General features: G+C 36.3%; 3 protein-coding genes across 3 annotated transcripts; 1 reads left to right on the plus strand and 2 right to left on the minus strand.

Moving 5' to 3' along the window:
• Positions 1 to 776: 776 nt before the first annotated feature.
• Positions 777 to 2,655, minus strand: LOC132171998 (1-aminocyclopropane-1-carboxylate synthase 3). The gene is made up of 4 exons (XM_059583416.1): positions 2,459 to 2,655; positions 2,194 to 2,325; positions 1,907 to 2,067; positions 777 to 1,791 (listed from the first exon to the last, which is right to left on the minus strand). The coding sequence occupies exons 1-4, from the start codon at positions 2,603 to 2,605 to the stop codon at positions 819 to 821; spliced, it is 1,413 nt and encodes a 470-aa protein (XP_059439399.1). The 5' UTR covers positions 2,606 to 2,655; the 3' UTR covers positions 777 to 818.
• Positions 2,656 to 14,267: 11,612 nt separating this feature from the next.
• On the plus strand, positions 14,268 to 17,113 carry LOC132171301 (pentatricopeptide repeat-containing protein At3g49710). Its single transcript, XM_059582585.1, has one exon. The coding sequence runs from the start codon at positions 14,470 to 14,472 to the stop codon at positions 16,627 to 16,629; it is 2,160 nt and encodes a 719-aa protein (XP_059438568.1). The 5' UTR covers positions 14,268 to 14,469; the 3' UTR covers positions 16,630 to 17,113.
• Positions 17,114 to 17,544: 431 nt separating this feature from the next.
• LOC132170976 (probable pectin methylesterase CGR2) lies at positions 17,545 to 22,726 on the minus strand. The gene is made up of 7 exons (XM_059582151.1): positions 22,482 to 22,726; positions 21,022 to 21,176; positions 20,781 to 20,820; positions 20,450 to 20,491; positions 18,965 to 19,339; positions 18,305 to 18,360; positions 17,545 to 17,925 (listed from the first exon to the last, which is right to left on the minus strand). The coding sequence occupies exons 2-7, from the start codon at positions 21,133 to 21,135 to the stop codon at positions 17,773 to 17,775; spliced, it is 780 nt and encodes a 259-aa protein (XP_059438134.1). The 5' UTR covers positions 21,136 to 21,176; positions 22,482 to 22,726; the 3' UTR covers positions 17,545 to 17,772.
• Between the last annotated feature and the right edge of the window lie 232 nt (positions 22,727 to 22,958).

A 22,958-nucleotide genomic window follows, 5' to 3' on the forward strand; every position in this document is an offset into this window, starting at 1 on the left:
CTAAATTAAGCAGGAAATACACCCAGAAAATTCTTCGAAATCTGTGGGACTTTAAAGATATCTTGCAAGTGACTTTCTCAGCATGCGTAGTAGGTGAAGACTTTGACGATCGCTGAGGACCGAACAAAGATATTAATGTCAACTTTTCTTGTATATTATATTCTTTCTTCCACTGGAATTGAGTGAGATCGATGGTGGGGGAGGCAGTCTCTGGAACGATGTTTGAAACCCTAATACCAACAAACAAACACAGAGATGACTTTTACACAAACAGGCTCGATCCCCTTAATTTGCTACTCACACGGCTTAAACAACGTTAATTTTTTGAGTCACCACAAAAACAGTGTTGATGATAAGGTCGGTCGAGATCGAAACAATTAATGATCAGAGCTAGCCGCCCAACGTCGGCAGCACAAGTCGTCGCATCGCGCGTCTGTGGCCGCTAATCTCGCCGGCGCCATTACGTACGTATATCATTTGCAAGCAAAATATTTGTACGTACGTTCAATTAACACCGATCATGATGATAAAATGAAGAAGATAATTAAATACTTGGTATTCATTAAATTAAACCGTAGTTACATTCTCAGGACATGATCAAATTTAAATTACAGTGAGATTTCATGCAAGAGGATCGATGACACAAATTAACCAGCTTGTACAAACGGAACTAAAGTCACTTCTCATCCACAAGGCTAGGATAGAGCGCACCTTCTACATACAATTTGGTAAAATGGAAAACTGGGCTCCAGCCAAAAAAAAATAAAAGGAAAAAAATTTGAAAGTGGATAAATATAGTACTCTTAAGTCACACCAGACTATCGCTCGTCGGACTCGCGGTCACGGTGACAGTCACGAGACAATAGCCGGAAAACCCATTTAGGGCTTGACTTTCTTTTGGAGTTCTTGGAAGAATGGTGATTGTTGAGTTTGGCCGTGGAGTCGACGACAAAGGCCTTGAGTCGTTGCATGGCGAGGTTCAAAGTCTTTTCGGACATGTTAGCAAAGCAGACACGGAACCAGCCCGGTTCGGCGCAGTGGCAGGAATGTCCAGGAGAGATGTTTAAGCCGACAGCGTAAACAATTTTCTTCCAAAGATCCATTTCGGCGTCGAACGTGTTGGAGCGCAAGAGGTGCCTCATGTCTACCCAGCAAAATAATCCTGCATTGCTCTCAAGGCAGCTAATACCGGCCTTTCGGAGGCCCCTAACAAGCATTTTATGTCGTTGTTCAAGCCTTTTTTGGTTCTCGGAGAGGTAATTTTTCGTGAATTTCTTGTCGGAAAGCAATGCGGAGAGAAGATACTGAGTTTGGGAAGAAACAAGGCCAAAGCTAGACATTTTGGTCGCCGCGGCGACGACCATCTCATCGTTGGAGTAGATTGCTCCGACACGAAAACCAGGTAGGCCCAGATCCTTTGAAAGACTATAGACAATGTGAACGCGGTTCCAGACTTGGGTGTTGTCACAGTTTCTGTCCTTTAGAACTTCCATGACGCTTACAAAGCCTGGAGACCTAAAAACGGTGCCGGAATAAATTTCATCGCTTATGAGATGGATGTTTTTGGCGGTAATGAAGTTAATGAGGAGGTTCAGTTCACTTCGACTCATTGTGGTGCCCAATGGATTTGATGGGTTGGTGACCAACACACCTTTGACTCTAAGATTACGTTTGTGTGCTTCTTGATAGGCTTCTTCAAGAGCCGATTCAGTAATTTGGAAGTCATTGGAGCTAGTGCAGTGTATCGGTACAATCTCAACCCCGGTTCGCCACTTGAGATCTCTATCAAATCTGCAAAAATGCAAGCAAAATCAGGGAAATGCACTTTATACTATAAAAGAATGAGCAACTTGGCAATATATATATATATATATTTCTTCAGGAAAAATATATTTGTTATACGTACCCAGGGTAGTATGGCGTTGGAAGGAGAAAGGCTTCGCCGGCTTCAGCCAGGCAAAACATGAGTGTCTCGTTAGCAGAAGTTGCGCCGGCGGTGAGAACTAAGTGGTTGGGATTAAAGCTCACTTTGTTTCCTCTGGTTTCCGCCATAAATTCTACCAATGCCTAAACAACATAATCAAAATTGGAGTTAGACAAAAACATGATCAATATATATACCAGAAGTAGGCAAAAATATTTTCATTTTCGCCGGATAATAAAAGTAGTATATATATATATATATATATATACCTTTTTGAAGTCGGGGAGGCCATGATAGTCTTGGAAGAGAGCAAGCTCTCTGAAAATGGATTCTCCACCTCTCTTGAACCCCGCAGCGTCCGGGTTCTCAGTAAGCCACGACTCGAGAAGATCAAAGGAGAGCTGCATATATTTTTATATATCATCAAAACGATGTAAGCAATCACGTACGTACGTGTAGATATACGACGTTGGATAAGAATATTCCATTATTGAAGGAAGAAAATTAAGAAAATGAAGGGGATGGTTTTCTAACCTGATTCTCCGCAAGACCCATCTGAATGATCCCTTTTGGATTCCGAACCTCATCGTACGGGTTCTTCTCGTACTCCTGCCACCCCAGGAAGTATGAGGAATCTTGCCCGTGAGAGTTGCACGTAGCCTTTGTAGACAACTGCCTCATTTTTGGTCTCTCTGCTGTGATTAATCTATGAATTAACAAGCTGAGCGAAAGAGAAAGACAGAGACACTCACAGAGAGAGAGAGAGAGAGAGAGAGAGAGAGAGATTTTGGGTTGGGAATCTTGATTTTGAAGAGAGCCTGTAGGTGTGGTGAACGGGTCTATGGAAGCTTAGTATATATAAGGAAAAATTACAATTTACTCATTCTTTAAACTTGATAGCGTTTTTCGGTTCGAACACCAAAGTTTCAATTTTTACAATCCACCCTCCAAAGTTTCAAATTTTTAGAATTTGACCAATTTTATCCAAAACTTTCCATATTGCCAATAATTTTTATTTTTTTATTTTTTATAAAAAAAATTTAAAAAAATTCGGGGGTCATCTGGTTATTTTTGCACCCCCAAATTTGTTTTCGTTTTCATTAAAAAAAAAAAAAAATCAGGGGCAATATGAGAATTTTGGAATGATATTGGTCGAATTGAAAAAAAAAATTGAAACTTTGATGTTCGAATTGAAAAACACTATCAACTTTGGAGACTAAGATGTAATTTCTCCTATATATAATTATAAAGGAGCTCTACTCTACATAGAATTCCACGTGGCTAAACAACAAAATTTTGACCATAACGCGAGAGACAGGACTTTATAGAAATATTAATCTAATATTATTAAGCCTGAATATATAATGTACGCGTTTTCCTTCTCTCTCTTCACCGGCCCAAATATCTCTATATAATATACACTATTAACTACTAAGTTTTACTCAATCGGCTTCATCCCTCTACATTTGGAAATTCTCGCCCATTGGCTATAAAGTCACGTGGGAGGTTGTTCAGGGATTATTAATCCAAGTTATAACAGAGACTAATAACGTAAATAAATAATGATTAATAGGTAAGTGTTTTGTATAATTAATGTCACATCAATTTATAACGGTAAAATGCTAGGAAAATTAATACTTCGACTATTGAAAGAAAGGGAATAATTTATTATTTTGTCTCATAATAAGGACAAACTAGCATTAATGCAGGAAAGTAAAACTATTATAACCCATCATCAACTGTTTTTTACGGTAATCATGAAGATGATGCCACACGTACGGCACTAAATTTGAAGTAGGGGTTGATTTACACTGAGATTAATTTTTGGGTAAAACTAATATTTACAAAATTTGAGGTGAAGACCGAAGATGATGCCACGTGGCACAAAATTCTCGGTTAAGGAGCTAGATCTTTTTTGAGATGGAATACGCTAGCTGGTAATTGGATTGGGATTTTTGAGGATCACCTTTAAAACAAAAAATGTTCGTGTTTTAACACACAAGGCCAATCCTTAAGAATTGTTATATGGGAATTCTCAAAATTAAATGAATATTAAACATGACCTCAGCTATAGTTCAATGTTTTATATATATTTATGTTATTCACAATGAAAAAACTTGACACCGACCTTGACTCTGAAGATTTGGTTTTGCATATTCTATATTGTTGATGACGGTTAATGTGATCGAGAGGAAGTGAAAACCAAAAACCCAAAATATGGAAGAAAAAAACAAACAAAGACCGTGGGAAAGGAGTGTATAATGCTGAGAAAGCCATACCGACAGCAAATCTAATAGAAAATGGCAAGGATGACCCACAAGGTCGACCGGAACTTGGACCCTTGACTGCGCCACCCTGGCCCATATGCTCCCGCGCTGCACTAGCCGCATCGAGTACATGTCGGCCACATCCTTGGCCTTTGAAACTCTCCATTAGTTCCTGTTTCTCCTTAATTTTTGTTCATCACCCTTGCAACCAAATACGATTTCAAACCAAACAATCTGTAGTGCTTCCTGAAACAAACCAAAAAAAAAAAAAAAAAAAAGCTCTTATATATATTGCACTACAGATTACACCAAACCGCGTATATATATGTATATATATATGAGGTGAAAAACCTTTTGTGGTTGGCAATGTGGTTGGCCAAATTTAACAAAGATTCTTTACCAGGGGGTTCTCCAGCTCGTGGCCCATCGAATGGAGTTGATGGGATCATGTTCTCATAATGATGTTCACCACATGGACGGTGAGGAAAGGGGCATTCGTTTTACAAAGCCAGGAGAATTAAAAGCTAGGCTAAAATTGATGATCGAGTTTGGTAGAATATTGGAATATTTATTAATTATAAACAAGCAGTAATTGCTAACAACTTTGTAATCAACCGTCCGCCGTTAGTTTTTAGCTACCTGATTTCTTATAGCGTCAGTAGTAGTAGTAAAGAGAAATCTCTCTCACTCATGAACTTCGAATATCACTTGAAATCATACACAAAAAGTGTCTTTTGGGAAGTAAAGTGTTAAAAGTGACAGATGATTTCTTTTTAAATGAGGTTGACGGAACAAAATAGCAACACGCTAGCTCTCTAGGTAGGTAGGTGAGGTGGTAGCCATATTCGAGCCCATTTGTTTTTTCTCTCTCAATTTATTATGGTACTGTCTTTGAGAGAATTGAGAATAGTGAGGGACAGCTCATGTTTCATATACGTTTTACTTGATCCTTTCTGGCATTTTAAGGCTCAAAGTGCGTTACTTTAGGAAACCAGAGTAACCCTATTCTATAGTGTTACAACAAGAGGTCAAGAGCTCGATGGTGATCACTTATGGGCAGTACTGCACTGAAGCAAAGTACTCTTACTAACTATGGAGTATAAAGTAGATATGTTGATAATAACTAAGGAGGGACCAGATTTTAATTGACGCAGCACAAAAAGAACTGTCACGCAAATAGGTCAAGAATAGAAAAAATGAAGGATTGAAGAGAATCGAATTGCCGTACATACTAATTAAGAGAATGATGTCTCGCTATATATATATATATATAGTTCACTTAAAATCTTTAATTTTAGCCCGAATTTGACTGACATTGGACCAAGACCATTTAATAAATTATAAAATATAAAATAAAATACTAATAACCTAATTAATTAATAGAACTTAAAATAAAATTAAATTAAAGACCCGATTATTTATTTCTCTCATATGGCATCAAGGTTACTTTAGAAAGTCGCGAAGTAGAAAGTCGCGAAGAAGCAACCCTACTACAGCAAGAAGTTGATGATGATCACTTATGCACGCTACAGTAAAGCAAAGTACCCTTACTAACTATTGAGCATAAAGTAGAGGAGTTGATAATAAATAATGAGGGGACCATATTTTTTAACATAACATGGGAAGAATTGTCACGCAAACAAATCAAGAACAGTAAAGATGAATGATTGGCGTCTCATCAAATTGAAGAATTGGCGTTATACCAGGGAAATTGTGTCTCACCATAAGAGAAGAACAAAATCTATTTATTTATCAATTCTAATATGATTTCATTGGAGTACAATAGTTCACTTAAATAGTCTCAATGACTACTAACTCTAATCCTAATTAATTTGACCAACTTCGGGCCAAGCCCATTTAATAAATTACAAAATAACACAACCGTTAAAATTTAATAAAATATAAAATTAAGCACCAATAACCTAATTAATTAATAAAACCTAAATAAAACTAAAATACTCGATTATTTATTTCTTATTCTAGATCAAAGTTACTTTAGGAAACCCTGAAGAAGTAACCCCAGTACAAGAGGTTTATAGTGGTCACTTATGGACGTACACTACAGTAAAGCAAAGTACCCTTACTAACTATGGAGCATAAAGTAGAGGAGTTGATAATAAATAATGAGGGGACCGCATTTTAATTGACGCAGCACATGAAGAATTGTTGCCCAAACAGATCAAGAACAAGAAAGATGAAGGATATGGCGTCTCACTAAAGAGAGGAATTGGCGTTATACCAGGGGAATTGTGTTTCACTACAACAGAAGAGTACTAATCACAACTCACAAATAACAAATAACAAAATTTGTTTATTCATCAATTCTATTTTGTTTTCATTAGAGTACAATAGTTCATTTAAGTAGACTGACTAAACGCTAACCCTAACCCTAAGTTGACTGACTTTGAGCCAAGCCCATTTAATAAATTACAAAAATAACACAAGTCTTAAAATTTAAATAAAATATAAAATTAAATGTTGATAACCTAATAAATAAATAAAACTTAAGTAAAACTAAAAGATTCGGTTATTTATTTATCATCCTACATCCGAGTTACTTTCAAAAACCACGAAGAAGTAACCCTACTACAACAAGAGGTCGATGGTGATCACTTATGGACACTAGAGTGAAGCAAGTACCTTTACTGAGCATAAAGTAGAGGACTTGATAATAACTAAAGAGCGAACCATATTTTAATTGAAGCAACACGAGAAGAAATGTCAAGCAAATAGATCAAAAACAGGAAATATAAAGGATATATTAGTGTCTCACTAAATAGAGGAATTGGTATCACATCAAAGAAATGGTGTCTCATTACAAGAGAAGAGTAATTACAACTTATAAAGAACAAAATCTGTTTTCATTGGAGTGCAATAGTTAAAAAGACTCAATGACTATACCTTAACCCTAACCCTAAACCTAATTTGAATGACATTGGGCCAAGGCCTTTTAGTAAATTACAAATAACACAACTCTTAAAATTTAAATAAAATATAAAATTAAGATAAATGTTTGTTTTCTATCTTTTACCCATCTCTTGTCCATCTCCATACAAGAGATAGACAAATCAACCATTGAATATATAGGACCACAGGTAGGTTCTACAAGTTCAATGGTAGATTTTCAAAAAAGATGGATAAGAGATAGGCATGCAATAGATGAATGTGTAACACTTCTCTAAAATTAAATACTAATAACCTAGCTAATTAATTAATAAAACCTAAAAAAAAAAAAACTAAAAAGACCCAATTCTTTATTTTTCATCTTGCAACATGGTTAATTGAGAAAACCACAGAGAAGTAACCCTATTACAACAAAAGGTCAATGGTGATCACTTATGGACACTGCAGTGAAGGAAAGTACCCTTACTAACTATGGAGCATAAAGTAGAGGAGTTGGTAATAAATAATGAAGGGACCGTATCTTAATTGACACAACATGAGAAGAATAGTCACGCAAACAAATCAAGAACATATAAGATGAACGATATGATTGGCGTGTCATCAAATTGAAGAATTGGCATTATATCAGGGGAATTGTGTCTCACCACAAGAGAAGAGTAATCATAGCTTAAAATGGAATAAAATATGTTTATTCATCAATTCTAATCTGTATTCATTAGAGTAAAATAATTCTCTTAAATAGATTCATTGACTATACCCTAACTGTAATGATTCAGAGAAAAGCGTTAGGTATATCTGTGCTATCACCCAAAAATGATTAGTCAATTTAGCTAGGCTTTCATATAATTCCTTAGAAAGCCCAATTTCACATAATAATTAGGAAATGTGGAACTCTGCACTTATGATTATCTTTATAAACCATTCATTAAATTTGGGCTACTCAACATCTTCCTAATATGGGACTGAAGTGTTACACTAACCCTAACCCTAACCCTAACCCTAACCCTAATTAATTTGACTAACTTTTGGCCAAACCCATTTAATAAATTACAAAATAACACAACCCTTAAAATTTAAATAACATATAAAATTAAATACTAATAGCCTAATTAGGCAATAAAACATAAATAAAACTAAATGATCCGATTATTTATTTATCATCTTGCATCAGGGTTACTTTAGAAAACTACTACGAAGTTACCCTACAACAATAAGAGGTCGATGGTGATTGATCACTTATAGTAAAGTACCATTACTAACTATGGAGCATAAAGTAGGAGTTGATAATAACTAATGAGGGGACCATCTTTTAATTGATGCAGTATGGGAAGAATTGTTGCCCAAACAGATCAAGAACATGAAAGATGAAGGATATGACGTCTCACCAAATAGAGGAATTGGCGCTATACCAAGGAAATGGTGTCTCACCACAAGTGAAGAGTAATCACTACTTATAAATTAAGAACAAAATGTGTTTATTCATCAATTCTAATATGTTTTCATTTGAGGACAATAGTTCACTTGATTAAATAGACGTAATGATTAAACTGTAACCCTAACTCAAACTCTAAGTTGACTGACTTTGAGCCTAACTCATTTAATAAATTACAAAATAATGCAACCCTTAAAATTCAAATAACATATAAAATTAAATTAATAGCCTAATTAGTTAATAAAACCTAAATAAAATTAAATGATCTAATTATTTATTTCTCATCATGCATCGGGGTTACTTCAAAAAACCACGGAGAAGTTCCCTCAAAAAAAAAAAAAAACCACGGAGAAGTAACCCTACAACAACAAGAGGTCGATGGTGATCACTTGTGGACACTACAGTGAAGGAAAGTATTGGTACTAACTATGGTGCATAAAGTAGGAGTTGACGATGTCTAATGAGGGGGCCATATTTTAATTGACAATATTGTACAGGAAGAATGGTCTCGCAAAGAGATCAAGAATCAAAAAGATGAAGGATTAGTGTCTTACTAAACAGATCGAGGAAATGATGCATGTTACACTAAGAGAATAGTGTTTCACAACAATAGAAGAGTAATATATATATATATATATGTTCATTCATTAATTCTAGTATGTTTTCATTGGAATAAAAAATTTGTTCATTCATTAATTACTAACTATGAAGCATGCATAAAGTAGAGGAGTTGGTAATAGCTAACGAGGGGACCATATATATTTTGATTAATTAGGTGAATGAAAATGTCAAAGTCTCTCTCCCCTCCATGTCCCTCCTCCTCTTCTTCTTTCTCGCTCGCTCATCCTTTTTTTCTGACAAGTTGATCAATTCTCCTATTGACTATTGAACAATCCCATATAATAAATTATAAAATAATCAAATAATGAAAAAAAGATGTCAAAAACGAAAACAAAAATCAAATGTTAATAGTATTTGGATCAAATGACGAATCTTTGTCTTTGACACATAAAATAAGGAGTAAATAGTAATGTTACACATTCAATCCTATATATATAGGTGTACGTATAAGCAATTAATGCTAGCTCACTTAAAATCATATGGTTGAAAAGGTTGTCATTTTCTGAAAAAAAAAAAAAAGTCATGTAATGTGACAATTGTTTTCTCATTAGATTAAAAAAAAAAAGTTACCAACATTATATATGTTGTACTCGAAGAAAGTAAATGTTATTTTTATTTTTTATTTTTTATTTATTTTATTTTTTTACATTTAAGGTAATTAAATAAAATGACATGTCAGAAAGTTGAAAATGACCTGTGTTAATTAATGCAGAGACTAGACTTATGGTTTGATAATTAAGGACAACAGCTGACTAGTTGCAGTAATTAATCTGATAATGAATTCATAATACAAGGACAATTCTGCAAATGGTGTGGCCCATATCTTCCTAACCAGGTCAGAATGGCTTCTCATCAGGCTGGAATGATCTGATTGATGAAACTTATGAACTTTGTCCTGGTGGACACACTCCTGACAAGCAAAGACATGATGCAAAATCCCATGTAAGTAATGTAATATCGACATCTAACACCCCGGCATCATAGTTTGGAAATTACATGGACTCTCGTATCCACAATCATGAAGCTGTTTCCCAGTCAGGAGTTGTGAGGCCAAGTTGGGTATATTGGTATCCCTTGATAGGAGCAGGGATATGTTAGGGTTTAAAATTATGCTTATAACTAATACACTACCCGTTAAACTTGATTAACCTTTTGATTAAATGGATGTTCTAGAGATACTACACTGCCCCACTTGAGCCACATGGTTTGTAGTAGTAGAAGGGTTATTAGGGCATGTGAAACCATCGTCAAACTGCCCCCACCATGCCCTAAACATACACATATATGTAGTTTCGGGACCATTGGAGACCTAGTCCATGGTGACAACTAACATGACATTCACGTTATAGTCCACAGCCTTACTCTCTTCCTAGGAGACCATTGTCATGGACCATTTGCTTCCTCTCTTCAATAACGTAGGACCCTCCATGGCTTTCTCTCTCTCTCTCTCTCTCTCGATCGTCCGTTTGCAATTATACACTACAAAGGTCAACGAAAACTACTAATACCAACTTAACTAAATTGGCCGGTAGAAACAAAACACGTAAAATCCAGAAAGCAAGACCAAATAGTGAATCATCAAATCAAAAGTCTTCGATATATCTCTACAAATTAGAAAAAACTTTTAAGATTTTTTTCTTTTTCCAACCATTGACTTGCAAGAAGGTCGCGAATGGACAATTCGGAATTCAAAGTTGCTGTTATGCGGCATGTGTATGTACGTGCTAGCTAGCTAGCTCATGAGTGGTACATATTTATCCATATGGTTCTCATTCGTCTGAAGTTTCAAGGATATATAGGGTTGATTAATTGTTGATGGGTACGTAGCTAGATGCATGTTGCAGCTACAGGTTTTGCATGGAAATATATATGATTCTGGATTAATATCTGAAAATTTTCAGTAATCACCAACAGAGAACACTTTGAGTATCAACCAAATCTTCCTCTATGACACGAGCAATTAATAGAGAGAAGTTTTCAGTTTTACAGGACATCCCGCGCGGGTGAGGGGGCCGGGAGACTATGTACCTGTATCGGTTTTTTATTGCACATTGAATTTCATAATGATTTAGTACTTTTTTCATTATTCATGACCATTGCTACCCTTAGGGCCGGCTCGATATATTTTGAGGCCTTTTACTTATATTTAAATAACTTTTTTTTTGTTTTTAATATTAATATTATATTTTTATCATTCTTTTGAATGCGATATTACCAATCAAGTCTTGGAGCTAGCACATTGGATATAAAGAATTTTCCATATTCTACTTAAAATTTAATTAAAATTAATGTTGACATTCCAAGAATTTATATGTATATATACCTTGAAAAATCTATGAATGTGAATTGAGGCCCAATATTAACTTAATTTCATGGAAAGTTTATTCTTTATGACTACATGCATGTTTAGAATCAATAAATTTTTATTTTCATGTCTAGAGATTTTCTAAAAAGCCCCAATATTATAAAATTATTTTTGTTACCATATATAATCGGGGGCCTTACTTAGAGATTATTTATTGTACAATTATTCATTGGGTCTTAGGCAACGGTCTAATTAAATTGCCTAAGGGTTGAGCTAGATATATAGCTAGCACTAATTAACTACTGATTATGACTTAGTGAAGCAACATATATGTACTTATGATCAAGATATAATTAATATCAACTTGATAAGTTCAAAATCGTTGTTATGTAATGCAATCAACCATTAATTATAAGTCCAGTTTAATGAGCTAGGCAACATTAAATCAAGTAGTTCAAGTCACGTACGCTACAATTTATGAAGCGAGGACCATTGAAGGCAGTCATAGTCGTGCATGGATGTATCAAATAGTTAGATTTTTGTTTTGTTATATGTACAAGTGGGTCAGTATGGGCAACAGTCAGGCATGGAGTGTGCCTCACTCGCACACATCAAAGGGTCTCAATTCTGAGTCTGTTTCTCATTATTTGCTGCACCTAGCCTATCCAAATCAAGCAATGCCAACAAAGCACTGTAGTGTGCCTTGTTGCGATTTTGAGCCAACTCAAGCACCTCACCTTCGCACTCCGTGTTGCTCCATCGTGCTCCTGGCCCTACGTACTTCACTGTTGTGCGTCTTTGATTTTAATTTCTACGATCTCAAGATTAATAAAGGTCGGGTGTTCGTTTGTTAGGGGGTTTAAATCATATTGATGCATAGATAGAAGATTATATAAATCAACATTAACTAGACTCATTCAATTAAACGGTCATATGTATCATTCAATTATAATCTACAAATTTTATGCTGGATTCATGTCGGTTTTGCAGTCGGGAAAGAATCTCATCTTGCATGGCTCACAAACTAGAGGAAAGGATATCCAGGATTGACCCACAGCCAGTTGGGAGTAACCGTCGTTTCCAATGACAGCTAGTTTTGGGCCATTTGAATCCTGAAATGGTGACCATGAATGCTGGGTTCCTGATCAGGTGGGGACACTAAATTTGATGGGCCTGACATCGCATCGAAATTATGGGCCGAGGCCCACCAAGAACTGGACCCTGTGTATGTTGACAACCGAAGTGTACGATATCCCAAGGTGCTGCCTCTCAGGTGGCACATATGTTGGAAGTTCTGTCCTCGATCGCACTTGCTTCACTAGAAAAATATCTCATGGGGGCTACTGCCTACTAGTTAATAACCAGAACCAAACACACCAATTATGCCCACTGATTTGGCAAATATCCGAGCACAAAAGTCCGTACAAAAGTCTCACTCAACGCTATTATGAAACAAAGTTTACTAGTTTAAATTCTCATTTTTCCTTCTCTTTTCTTTTGTTGATCATATTAAAAAAGAAAAATCTCACTCAAAAGCATTTTGCATTGATATGCTTAATTAGTCAAATTCTTTGATATTGTGACAAGACTTTACATGGGATTTTACATGGTGTCACAATGATCCTAGTGAATGAAGTCCATATTTATCCATTGATTCTTAGACTCGTACAATCTCAAGAAATACGATGTAAACAAATATTCATCCATAAATAATCCACTTACTCGGCCTAGGTTCGCATGCAATGCAAGGTTGGGGGCATATAAAATACATAATGCGGTGGATCCTATATATTCTATGGTAAGGCCTAACAAAAACATATGCAAAGTAGATCATACAATATCCTTTTCATTACATTTTGAATACTCCACTACAGTTTTGATTTTCCATAATACATTTTGCATGTGTAATGATAGGCTATGTGTCTTCTCTGATAAAAGTTTAATTAACGGTTAAGATTGAAAGAGGGTAGAGGTGGTTGCGATGGTGGAGGTGAGAGGTCCTTGCAACCTACATTAGCATGGAAGAGGGTGGGTCGCAAGAGTTCTCCCACCTTTGTAACCACCTTCACGGGGACAAGGTGGGGGTGGGTCGCCAAGGAATCATACATTCACCCATAAAGGAGATTTTTCTACCGGCACCACTTCTTTCCTAAGAGATAATAATATGTCATAGATGTACTACACATAGTATTTGTTCAGAACAAAATTCACTATGAGTCCCACCAAAGCAATTTCATTCAGATAAATTACTGTTAAATTCTACAATAACTCAGCTACTCCAAATATTTCAAGAGATTATCTCTCCATCACTACCTAAATGTGTCAACCACTACAACGAAAGCACTCTTTTACTCTTTCATATACTAGGGGATTTCACATCATTATCTCTCAACCATCATCCACTATCTTTCAACTACATGATAGAAAGCAGTGGCCTAAAACCCTATAAAAGGGATGCAACGCAATAGGTAAAGGAGATTGATTCATCTTTCAAAATTTTTAGCTCATTACTATGTTTTCACTCTAGACAAACAGACTAACTTAAACATTGAAGTGTGTCCAGCCAAGGCCGATGATCCTTTGAAACTCTTCCTATTTTACATGATGTTTTTTTTTTTTTTTTTTTTTAACAGGTGGCAAACATACCTGACTATAGATGGACAAAAAAACTAATCTTCTTTGCTCAAAAAGCCCAAAAAGTAATTTGATCATTTTTTCTAAAAACACTCCAAAACTCAAATATTGTTTTGATAAACAAGAAAACTATATATAGGGACTAATAGACAAATTAAAACGGCTAGTGAAATGGAATAGACAATTTTCATTCGATGTTTTTTCCAAGTCTTTGTGTCACAAAGTAGAATAGGTCACAGACTCATTTCGCCCTTCACTGAATTGTGGAGAACTTGTACGGCGATAGAACGCAAGATCGAGCAACTCTTCCCAGCCACTGCCCACTTCCTTTCTATTAACACAGGCCGATGTCTTTTCCTCAGGTAAAGTTGGGTAGTATTAGATGAACCAAATCTCATGGTCCCTGCAAACATTCTGTCACCTTTTGAAAACATGCATTGCCCACAAAGACCTCCTCCCTGGCAAGTCTCTCCACGCCCTCTACATCAAGTCCCTCGTCCCTCCTTCCACCTACCTTTCCAACCACTTCATCCTTCTATACTCCAAATGTGGCCGCCTCTCCGCGGCTCGCCGCGCCTTCGACTGGACCCTAGACCCCAATGTTTTCTCCTTCAACGCCATCATTGCTGCGTACGCTAAGGAATCCAAGACTGACCTTGCTCACCAACTGTTCGATCAAATCCCCCAACCGGACCTTGTCTCTTATAACACTCTTATTTCTGCCTATGCCGATCGCGGCGACACTGAAACCGCCTTTTGCATGTTTAAGGGAATGAGAGAGACTGGTCTTGACATGGATGGCTTCACTCTTTCTGGTATGATCACCGCTTGTTGTGATGGCATTGACATGATTAGGCAATTGCACTCTTTGGCGGTGTCAGGTGGGTTTGATTCTTATGTTTCGGTTAACAATGTGCTTGTAACGTATTATAGTAAGAATGGGTTCCTGGAGGAGGCGAAGAGGGTGTTTTATGGGATGGGAGATGTTAGAGATGAGGTGTCTTGGAATTCGATGATCGTGGCGTATGGACAGCATAGGAAAGGAATAAAAGCGCTGGGGTTGTTTCAGGAAATGGTACGGAGAGGATTTGATGTTGATATGTTTACTTTGGCAAGTGTTTTGACTGCATTTACGTGTGTGGAGGATTTGTTGGGTGGGCTTCAGTTTCATGCTAAGTTGATAAAAACTGGGTTTCACCAGAATTCTCATGTGGGTAGTGGTTTGATTGATTTATATTCTAAGTGTAGGGGTGGTATGTCAGATTGTAGGAAAGTTTTTGAAGAGATTCCTGAACCGGATTTGGTTCTATGGAACACAATGATTTCGGGGTTTTCCCAAAACGAGGATTTCTCTAAAGATGCTATTTACTGCTTCCGACAGATGCAGCGTGTCGGTTACCGCCCTGATGATTGCAGCTTTGTCTGCGTGATTAGTGCATGCTCCAATTTGTCATCTCCCTCTCAAGGAAAACAGATTCATGCAATGGCAATCAAATCTGAGATTCCTTTGAATCGAATTTCCGTGAATAATGCTCTTGTTGCGATGTACTCAAAATGTGGGAATCTTCAAGATTCAAGGAGGTTATTTGATAGGATGTCAGAGCACAATACAGTTTCTTTGAATTCGATGATTGCAGGTTATGCTCAACATGGTATTGGAACAGAATCACTACGTCTGTTTCAACAAATGCTGGAGACAGGTATTGCCCCTTCAAGTATAACATTCATCTCTGTCCTTTCTGCATGTGCACACACTGGAAAAGTTGAGGAGGGTCAGAGTTATTTCAATATGATGAAAGAGAAGTTCAGCATTGAACCAGAAGCAGAGCATTATTCATGCATGATAGATCTTTTAGGCCGTGCCGGCAAACTGAGTGAAGCTGAGAGGCTGATTGAGACGATGCCATTTAGCCCTGGATCCATTGAGTGGGCTGCATTACTTGGTGCCTGTAGAACGCATGGAAACATGGAGCTTGCAGTAAAGGCCGGCAATCATTTTCTTCAGTTAGAACCCTCAAATGCTGCTCCATATGTCATGCTTGCCAATATGTATGCCAGTGCTGGAAAATGGAAAGAGGTAGCAGGAATTAGAAAGCTTATGCGAGATAGAGGTGTGAAGAAGAAACCAGGTTGTAGCTGGATAGAGGTGAATAAGAGGATTCATGTGTTTGTGGCTGAAGATAGTTCACACCCGATGATAATGGAAATTCACGAGTACCTGGGGGAGATGTTGAGGAAGATGAAGCGAGCAGGGTATGTGCCAGATGTGAGATGGGCTTTGGTTAAGGATGACGAAACAGGGCAGGGAGAGAAGGAGATAAGGTTAGGGTATCACAGTGAGAAGCTAGCTGTTGCATTTGGGCTGATCTCGACTAAAGATGGGGAACCTATACTTGTAGTGAAGAACCTAAGGATTTGTGGGGATTGCCACAATGCAATTAAATTTATCTCTGCCATTGCTGGGAGGGAAATCACTGTTAGAGATGCTCACAGGTTTCACTGCTTTAAGGAAGGGCAGTGCTCATGTGGGGATTATTGGTAATACACCGGAGCATGCTCAACTTGGCCTTTTCACTGCTTCAGGGAAGGGCAATGCTCATGTAGAGGCATCCCAGTGCTGTCTCAGTATCGAGGAAGGCATAACATCAAAGCTGTCTACCAGCCAACCACTGGCGCTGCTCTAACTTATGGCACCGACCAAAATACAAAAGCTTATAGAAACTGTGAAGTAGTCAGTTAAGATCAAGTTGATACAATTTTGATTCTTTCTTTGACCTTGTCTACGGTAAGACATCCATAAGAACCAATTCAAACTCCTTTTTTTTCTTCTAGGAGGTAAATTGAGCAGATTTTAGCCAACATAATCCTAGTAAATGTTATTATGTTGGAGCAATGCTTTCGGATAGTTTTAAATGTCCACAGGCTTTACATTAGAAGATCCTATAGCACATCAGAGGCATGCAACATCTGTAGAATATACATAATTGACTCTTTTGTGTTTGTACCCTAATTTTAGCCTTCATACCATACGCCAGAAAGAAAGGGGGGCAAAATGATTTGCTGGAGTTATGTTGTGGGAGCGAACCACAGATTCCTAAAAGCTCATATGCACAAGCAATATCCACAGGCAAGATAAGTAGCCTGGAGATAAGACTTTCAGAGAGAGTAAAACACAGATTTAAGGAAACCAGATTTTAATATTTAACAAACAGATCACAGAATAAAACAATTGGTGCTAATATTTTCCATCATTCAAATTAATAGATATTGACAATATATACAGTGAATTAGAAACAAATGGATTTGATCAACATCTAATGACACAAAATTTAATGAGCCACAGGGGGCACATCTTATATGAGAGCTGAACATCTTCTCTTTTTTCCTTTGTGGCTTTTTTGCATGAGAACTTCTCAAAAATGGTGAATAAAAACAGAAAGATTACGGAGAAAAGGGTAAAAATTTTCAATTAAATTAATAAATTTAATTGATAGTATAATGTTGAGAACAAAACAGCAAGGTATCATCATTAACATCTATTGTAGCAAAGCTAATCATCACAAAGAGAATACATTATATGAGAGCTGAACAGTTTTTTTCTTATCACTTTTTTTTCCTTTTGTGGCTTTGTGGCAGGATAGAATCCCAAAAACAATGAATAAGATGTCATTATAATCTTAAAATATCAATGGTATGAGTTGAGATGGAACACTTGGCAGCTTGGCTTGTATGAATTCTTGAATGCAGCCTGCTCAAACTTCTTAATGGCAGGTTCATTTTCTTCTAAGCTGGTTTGGACAAAAAAGCGTGCCCACCAAGACGAGCTTCTCATTTTTGCCTTAACAGGAAAGCATAAACAATAGTCAAAATGCAAATGGATAAGAGAACTCAAAAAATGTTACAGAAACAATTGAACATGCCGATATTGTACCACAGGTACATATGACACGTAAAAAACCGTATAATCACAACTGAAATTTGTTTAAAGGTTTTGAGAACGCTAAAGAATTGTACTCGGTCTTCCTATATATAGCCCTTCATTTACCAATCAACCATATTCTATTATCTTAATTATATTTGACTTAATGAAACTGTTTTTTATTGAAAAGTGCACCAAAGAGACTTCGCTAAGAACATGACTGCTAGCAGAGTAGTTATAATCCAAAAACAACCCAAGAGATGAGAGACACCATGCAAGAAATGTGAGATACACTTACCGGGCGTCCAAATTTGGATAACTCAGCAACTTTAGCTCTCTGTTGACCAGGGTAGCCTAAATATAAAATTGAAAAGCAAAGAAAACTTAAGATATTATTACCAACACAGAGATCAAGCTGAACTACTATTTCACCTAAATAACAATGATGAAAAACTTGGAAAATTAGAGATTAAACATAAATGCCAGCAGGAGATTTTTATGACGTCATCCTAAAGGAATAACAGAACCAAGAAAAATACATCTAAAAATCATTCAAAGGTGTACATATGTCCAACAGGGAAGTATACTTTTAATGCTATAAATGGAAGTGTTTCTGCATATTATTGATTATGATGAGAAATATTGATTGTGTCCTCAAGAGTGAGATGAATTAGCGAGGGAGATAAATATAGGAGATTGTTAAACATCTCTTTGGATGTCTCAGAGGTTAATGATGCACCCACCAAAACTGATGTAGCTAGAGTACAATTACTTTAGAACATCAATTTACAAAATGATTCTCCAATAAAATAACATGGATATTTTTGCAATATTAATATATCATGAAGTTACATAAATTTGTCAAAGAAGAAGAAGAAGAATAACATGGATATTTTTGTAATATTAATATATCATTAAGTTACATAAATTTCTCAAAAAAGAAGAAGAAGAAGAATACCTGTAAAAAAAACAAGACCATCAGCAGACACCCTTGCAAATTCTGGAAGAGTCTTGTTCAGGTATTTTGGAGACAGGTAATCCAAAGCATCTGACACAATAACTAGAGAAAAAGATTTTGGTCTATAAGGCAGAGGAAACTTGATATCAGCCACACGTACAATGCCTTTGCGCACAAGATTCTTGCAGTTTCCATCAGCGTCCTCTATGTCATATGGTTCCACACCCCATGCTTCAGTTTCCTCTTCTTTTAACAATTTGGAGACCACAGAACAAGTATCAGGGCCCACATGCAAAACTTTATGCATGCTGTCCCCATATGCTTTCTTTAGAATAGGTATTGCTCTCTGAACTTCTAACGTGCAAGAAAAGTCACCTGCAAGATGAAATGAATTTCCAACTTGTACTTAAACAAATAGTTGACGGCATATTGCTAACAGTGATTTCTTTGCACCAACTTAAACCACACTTTGGCCAATGAGAATGGAAACTTTATCAGCCAAAAAATTGGGATTGATTAATTTTTAATATGGTTCAAATTGAAAAACATCTGAGATTTTCAGAATTTTTTCACCTTTATATGCCGCATGACACATATACAAGGGAAAATGTGACCTACTGGCTACTGTAGATGCTGAATGATAAGGTCACCATTTGAAGCTATTGATTCTCTCCCAATTGGTTGGTTGGACCGTAGGTGCATGTAATAGCAGAACATATTGTCCAATGACATTTAAGTTAGAGCTTTTGCCTATATGGTTCCACTTTTTTCTTGGATAGAGAATCTCAATACTAGGAATTTTATCATATTTTGCATGAGTTTTTGGGAAATAACATACAAATCCAGAATCTCGGATCTTGGCACACACCGAATTCAAGAATTAAAAGTACTTTCTCGATAATCTAGTGTTCACTTTACTTATCACATTAATACAATCACTATTACCAAAAACAAAATATTGCTTGATTAAAGTTTTCCACAATATCCCTTGTTGAAAAGACCTGATTTTTCAAGCAAAAGCAACACTTGAAAACATTTATCATTATAAAAGCTACCCTTTTTGGCTATACATACACTATTGATATGTACAGCTTTGTTCATGACTAAAGGATCAAGGCGGAAGTTGTCCCCTTTCACCTTGCTCCCACTTTATTTCATGACAGGGCGTGGACAGATCTTTCATTGTATGCCCAGGGACCTAATGTGCCTCCAGTGTACCAAAAAAAAAAAAAAAAAATCAAAAAACAAAACAAAACAAAACAAACTTCCAATTTATCCAAATGCAAACAAAAAAAGTTCTTTAAACAAAAAAATTTCCACTGTCCAATATTTAAGCAGTTTAATATCAATACCTAAAAAGTTACAAAAGTGTTATGTATAACATACCTAGACCTTTATATGTTCATTTACGAGGCAAAAATAAGCAGCAACATCTTTTTTCTTTCTTTTTTTTTTTTTGAAGAGAAGGAGGCAAAATAAATTTACCTTCAATATTACTAATTGCTTCTCTACCTCGCCCAAATACACCTGTATTGTTAAAAATGACAATTTAATCAATGCATTAATTAAAAAAGAAAGAAAATAACTCAAAACATGTTTTGATCTACAAAGAAAGTACACAAACAACCGAGTAACTTAGCAAACCAAAAAAAAAAAACAATTATTAGCGTAGACCGAAAAAAGAATCGACTAATGTTGGCCCATAGCTAAATTTGACAACAAGAAGCCAAAAATGGCATGGCTAACCTGTTGTGGCTAGAAGTTAAAAATTATTATATGTAATGATAAGAGAAGTGTAGGCAGCCCAAATACAAACCTGAGCCACGAAAAGCATAGCCGATTAGAAGGAACGCTCCCTGCAAGTTTCAACCAAAAGACAACAAGAAACTATTAGGATATGAACCAATAACTATGAACCAACAATTAATATGGGCTTAACATTGATAGGGAGTTAGTAACCAACAATCATGATCTCTTACTGTCACTGACATACCAACTACACATAGAATAGAAACTCAAAGATATGTTGGCAAAAAGAAAAGTGATCAGAAGAATACCAGAAGGAAAAGGCATACGGATAATATCGGAGAAGATTTTGATTTTGAATTTAAGGCTCCAACAAAAGGAAAGCTTCCACCACGTCGTGTGGAGCTTGCTTGCCTCCTTGACATGACTATTTTTATGTAAAGCAGTGAGTCCACAAAACTGTACCCTGTTTGAGAAAAATCATGGTAAAAAATTAGCTTTTAGAGGTCAATAGACCACATAATGACAGTAAATGTTCACTGTTTCAAATCTAAAATTATGTGGAAGAAACAATTCTCATAGCCGTAAATTGACCGATATTTGTACTTGAGCCACTACCGCTCACAATTCTCATTCAAGAAAAATGAAAGAAATTCGCAAGATGGAACAACACACGGGCCAGTGCATTGCAAATAAAAACAATTAACTAGAAGCTTTGTCAAGTAAGGGTGCGGTGCATAGGACCGGGGTTTACTTTGCAAGGGTAGGTCCGAAGGGCCCTGCCTTGAAGAGGTTCCCGACATAAAAAAATAAAAATAAAATAAAATAAAACAATTATAGTGATTCATTTGCTTCTCCTCGCACTATGCATTAGTGGAGGAAACAATACTCGGACAATCCATTTCAAATCCATTCAATCGATCTCTCTGACAGAATTACGTAAATCAACATTAAAAAAATAATTAAATCAAAACTATTGCATAAACTTTGACGTTCGGGAATTCAAGTTTTAGCTCCATTTCATAGACATAATTACATCAAGTGTTATCTAAGCAAACGCCCAAACATAAGAACTCTACAGCGCCTTGTTTGAGCCCTTTAGCTTGCCTAGAAAATGAAAATGAAATCATAAACTGTACCATATATGTTCTTTTAGTTTCCGAGTAAAGACTCAAACCCACATTAAGCAAAACACCTGCTGCATTCAATACATTCAGCTCCCAAATTCAGAAAGATCTAAAATAAAAAAACTTCAAATCCTCTTCTTCCCCCACCTTTATCTAAGAAAACAAAAAGAGCTCCAAAAATAGAACAAACATAAAGAGAAACAAAGATCTTCCATAATCAGCATAGCCACATAACCATTAGTATAATCAAATAGGACCACACCTTTGAGCTTAGCCCACCAGATTCAATGATACCGGATCAAAATCGAAGACACAAAAAAGTTCACATACAAACAGAATTCAGAAATGGAAAACACAATCATAATACAATGGAAACCAAGTAAGCGGTGGACTCAGATCCGTATAAATTGGTGGGCTTTGTGGACCAGCTGACATTATTTCAATCAATAACCAATTGAGAAAAAAACTAAAATCCCCGACCCTTTTGGTCCCGGGAAGAATGGAACGAAAGGGAAAGATTATTCCTTTAAATTGCTCAAGAGTTGTTTCAATAAGCGGACTAAGCATTGAAAGCGAACACGAATATGACAGACCAGGTTGGTTTGCATTGCAGAAATGGAATTTGAGTTGGGATATATTATTACCTCAGACGCGGAAATGAGAGCACCGCATTGAGGATTTGGATCTTAGATCTGTTGTGTGTGTTTCTGTGCGATCTTGCTTTTAAGCTTGCAATCCAGAGAGAGAAGAGAAAGAAGTGGCAGTCTGGCAGAGTTGAATTCTAAGAGCGCAGTGTACTTATCAATGATGGGTGGGCCTAACGCGCGCGCGATGTCATGGCACACGGTAATCGTATGAACAGAAATTCCTTTGTCGGCGACGTAATAATAGATCGTCATCATTCCAGGGATTGAAGTGTTATTTCAGTGCTGTTAATTAATAAGTCAAAATGTATATATATGTGTTCTTAGTGTCGTGAGTTTCCTTAGATTTTATTAGAGAAATGATTTTTTACATCTCTTATAAATTTTTGGTATATATATATTTTTTCAAATCAATTATTAAATCTCTTGCATTACAGGTTGAAGATGTGAGAGTAAAAATTAGTATTTAGATTAACA

This window comes from Corylus avellana, chromosome ca2, assembly GCF_901000735.1.
Source record: "Corylus avellana chromosome ca2, CavTom2PMs-1.0".
Classification (NCBI taxonomy): domain Eukaryota; kingdom Viridiplantae; phylum Streptophyta; class Magnoliopsida; order Fagales; family Betulaceae; genus Corylus; species Corylus avellana.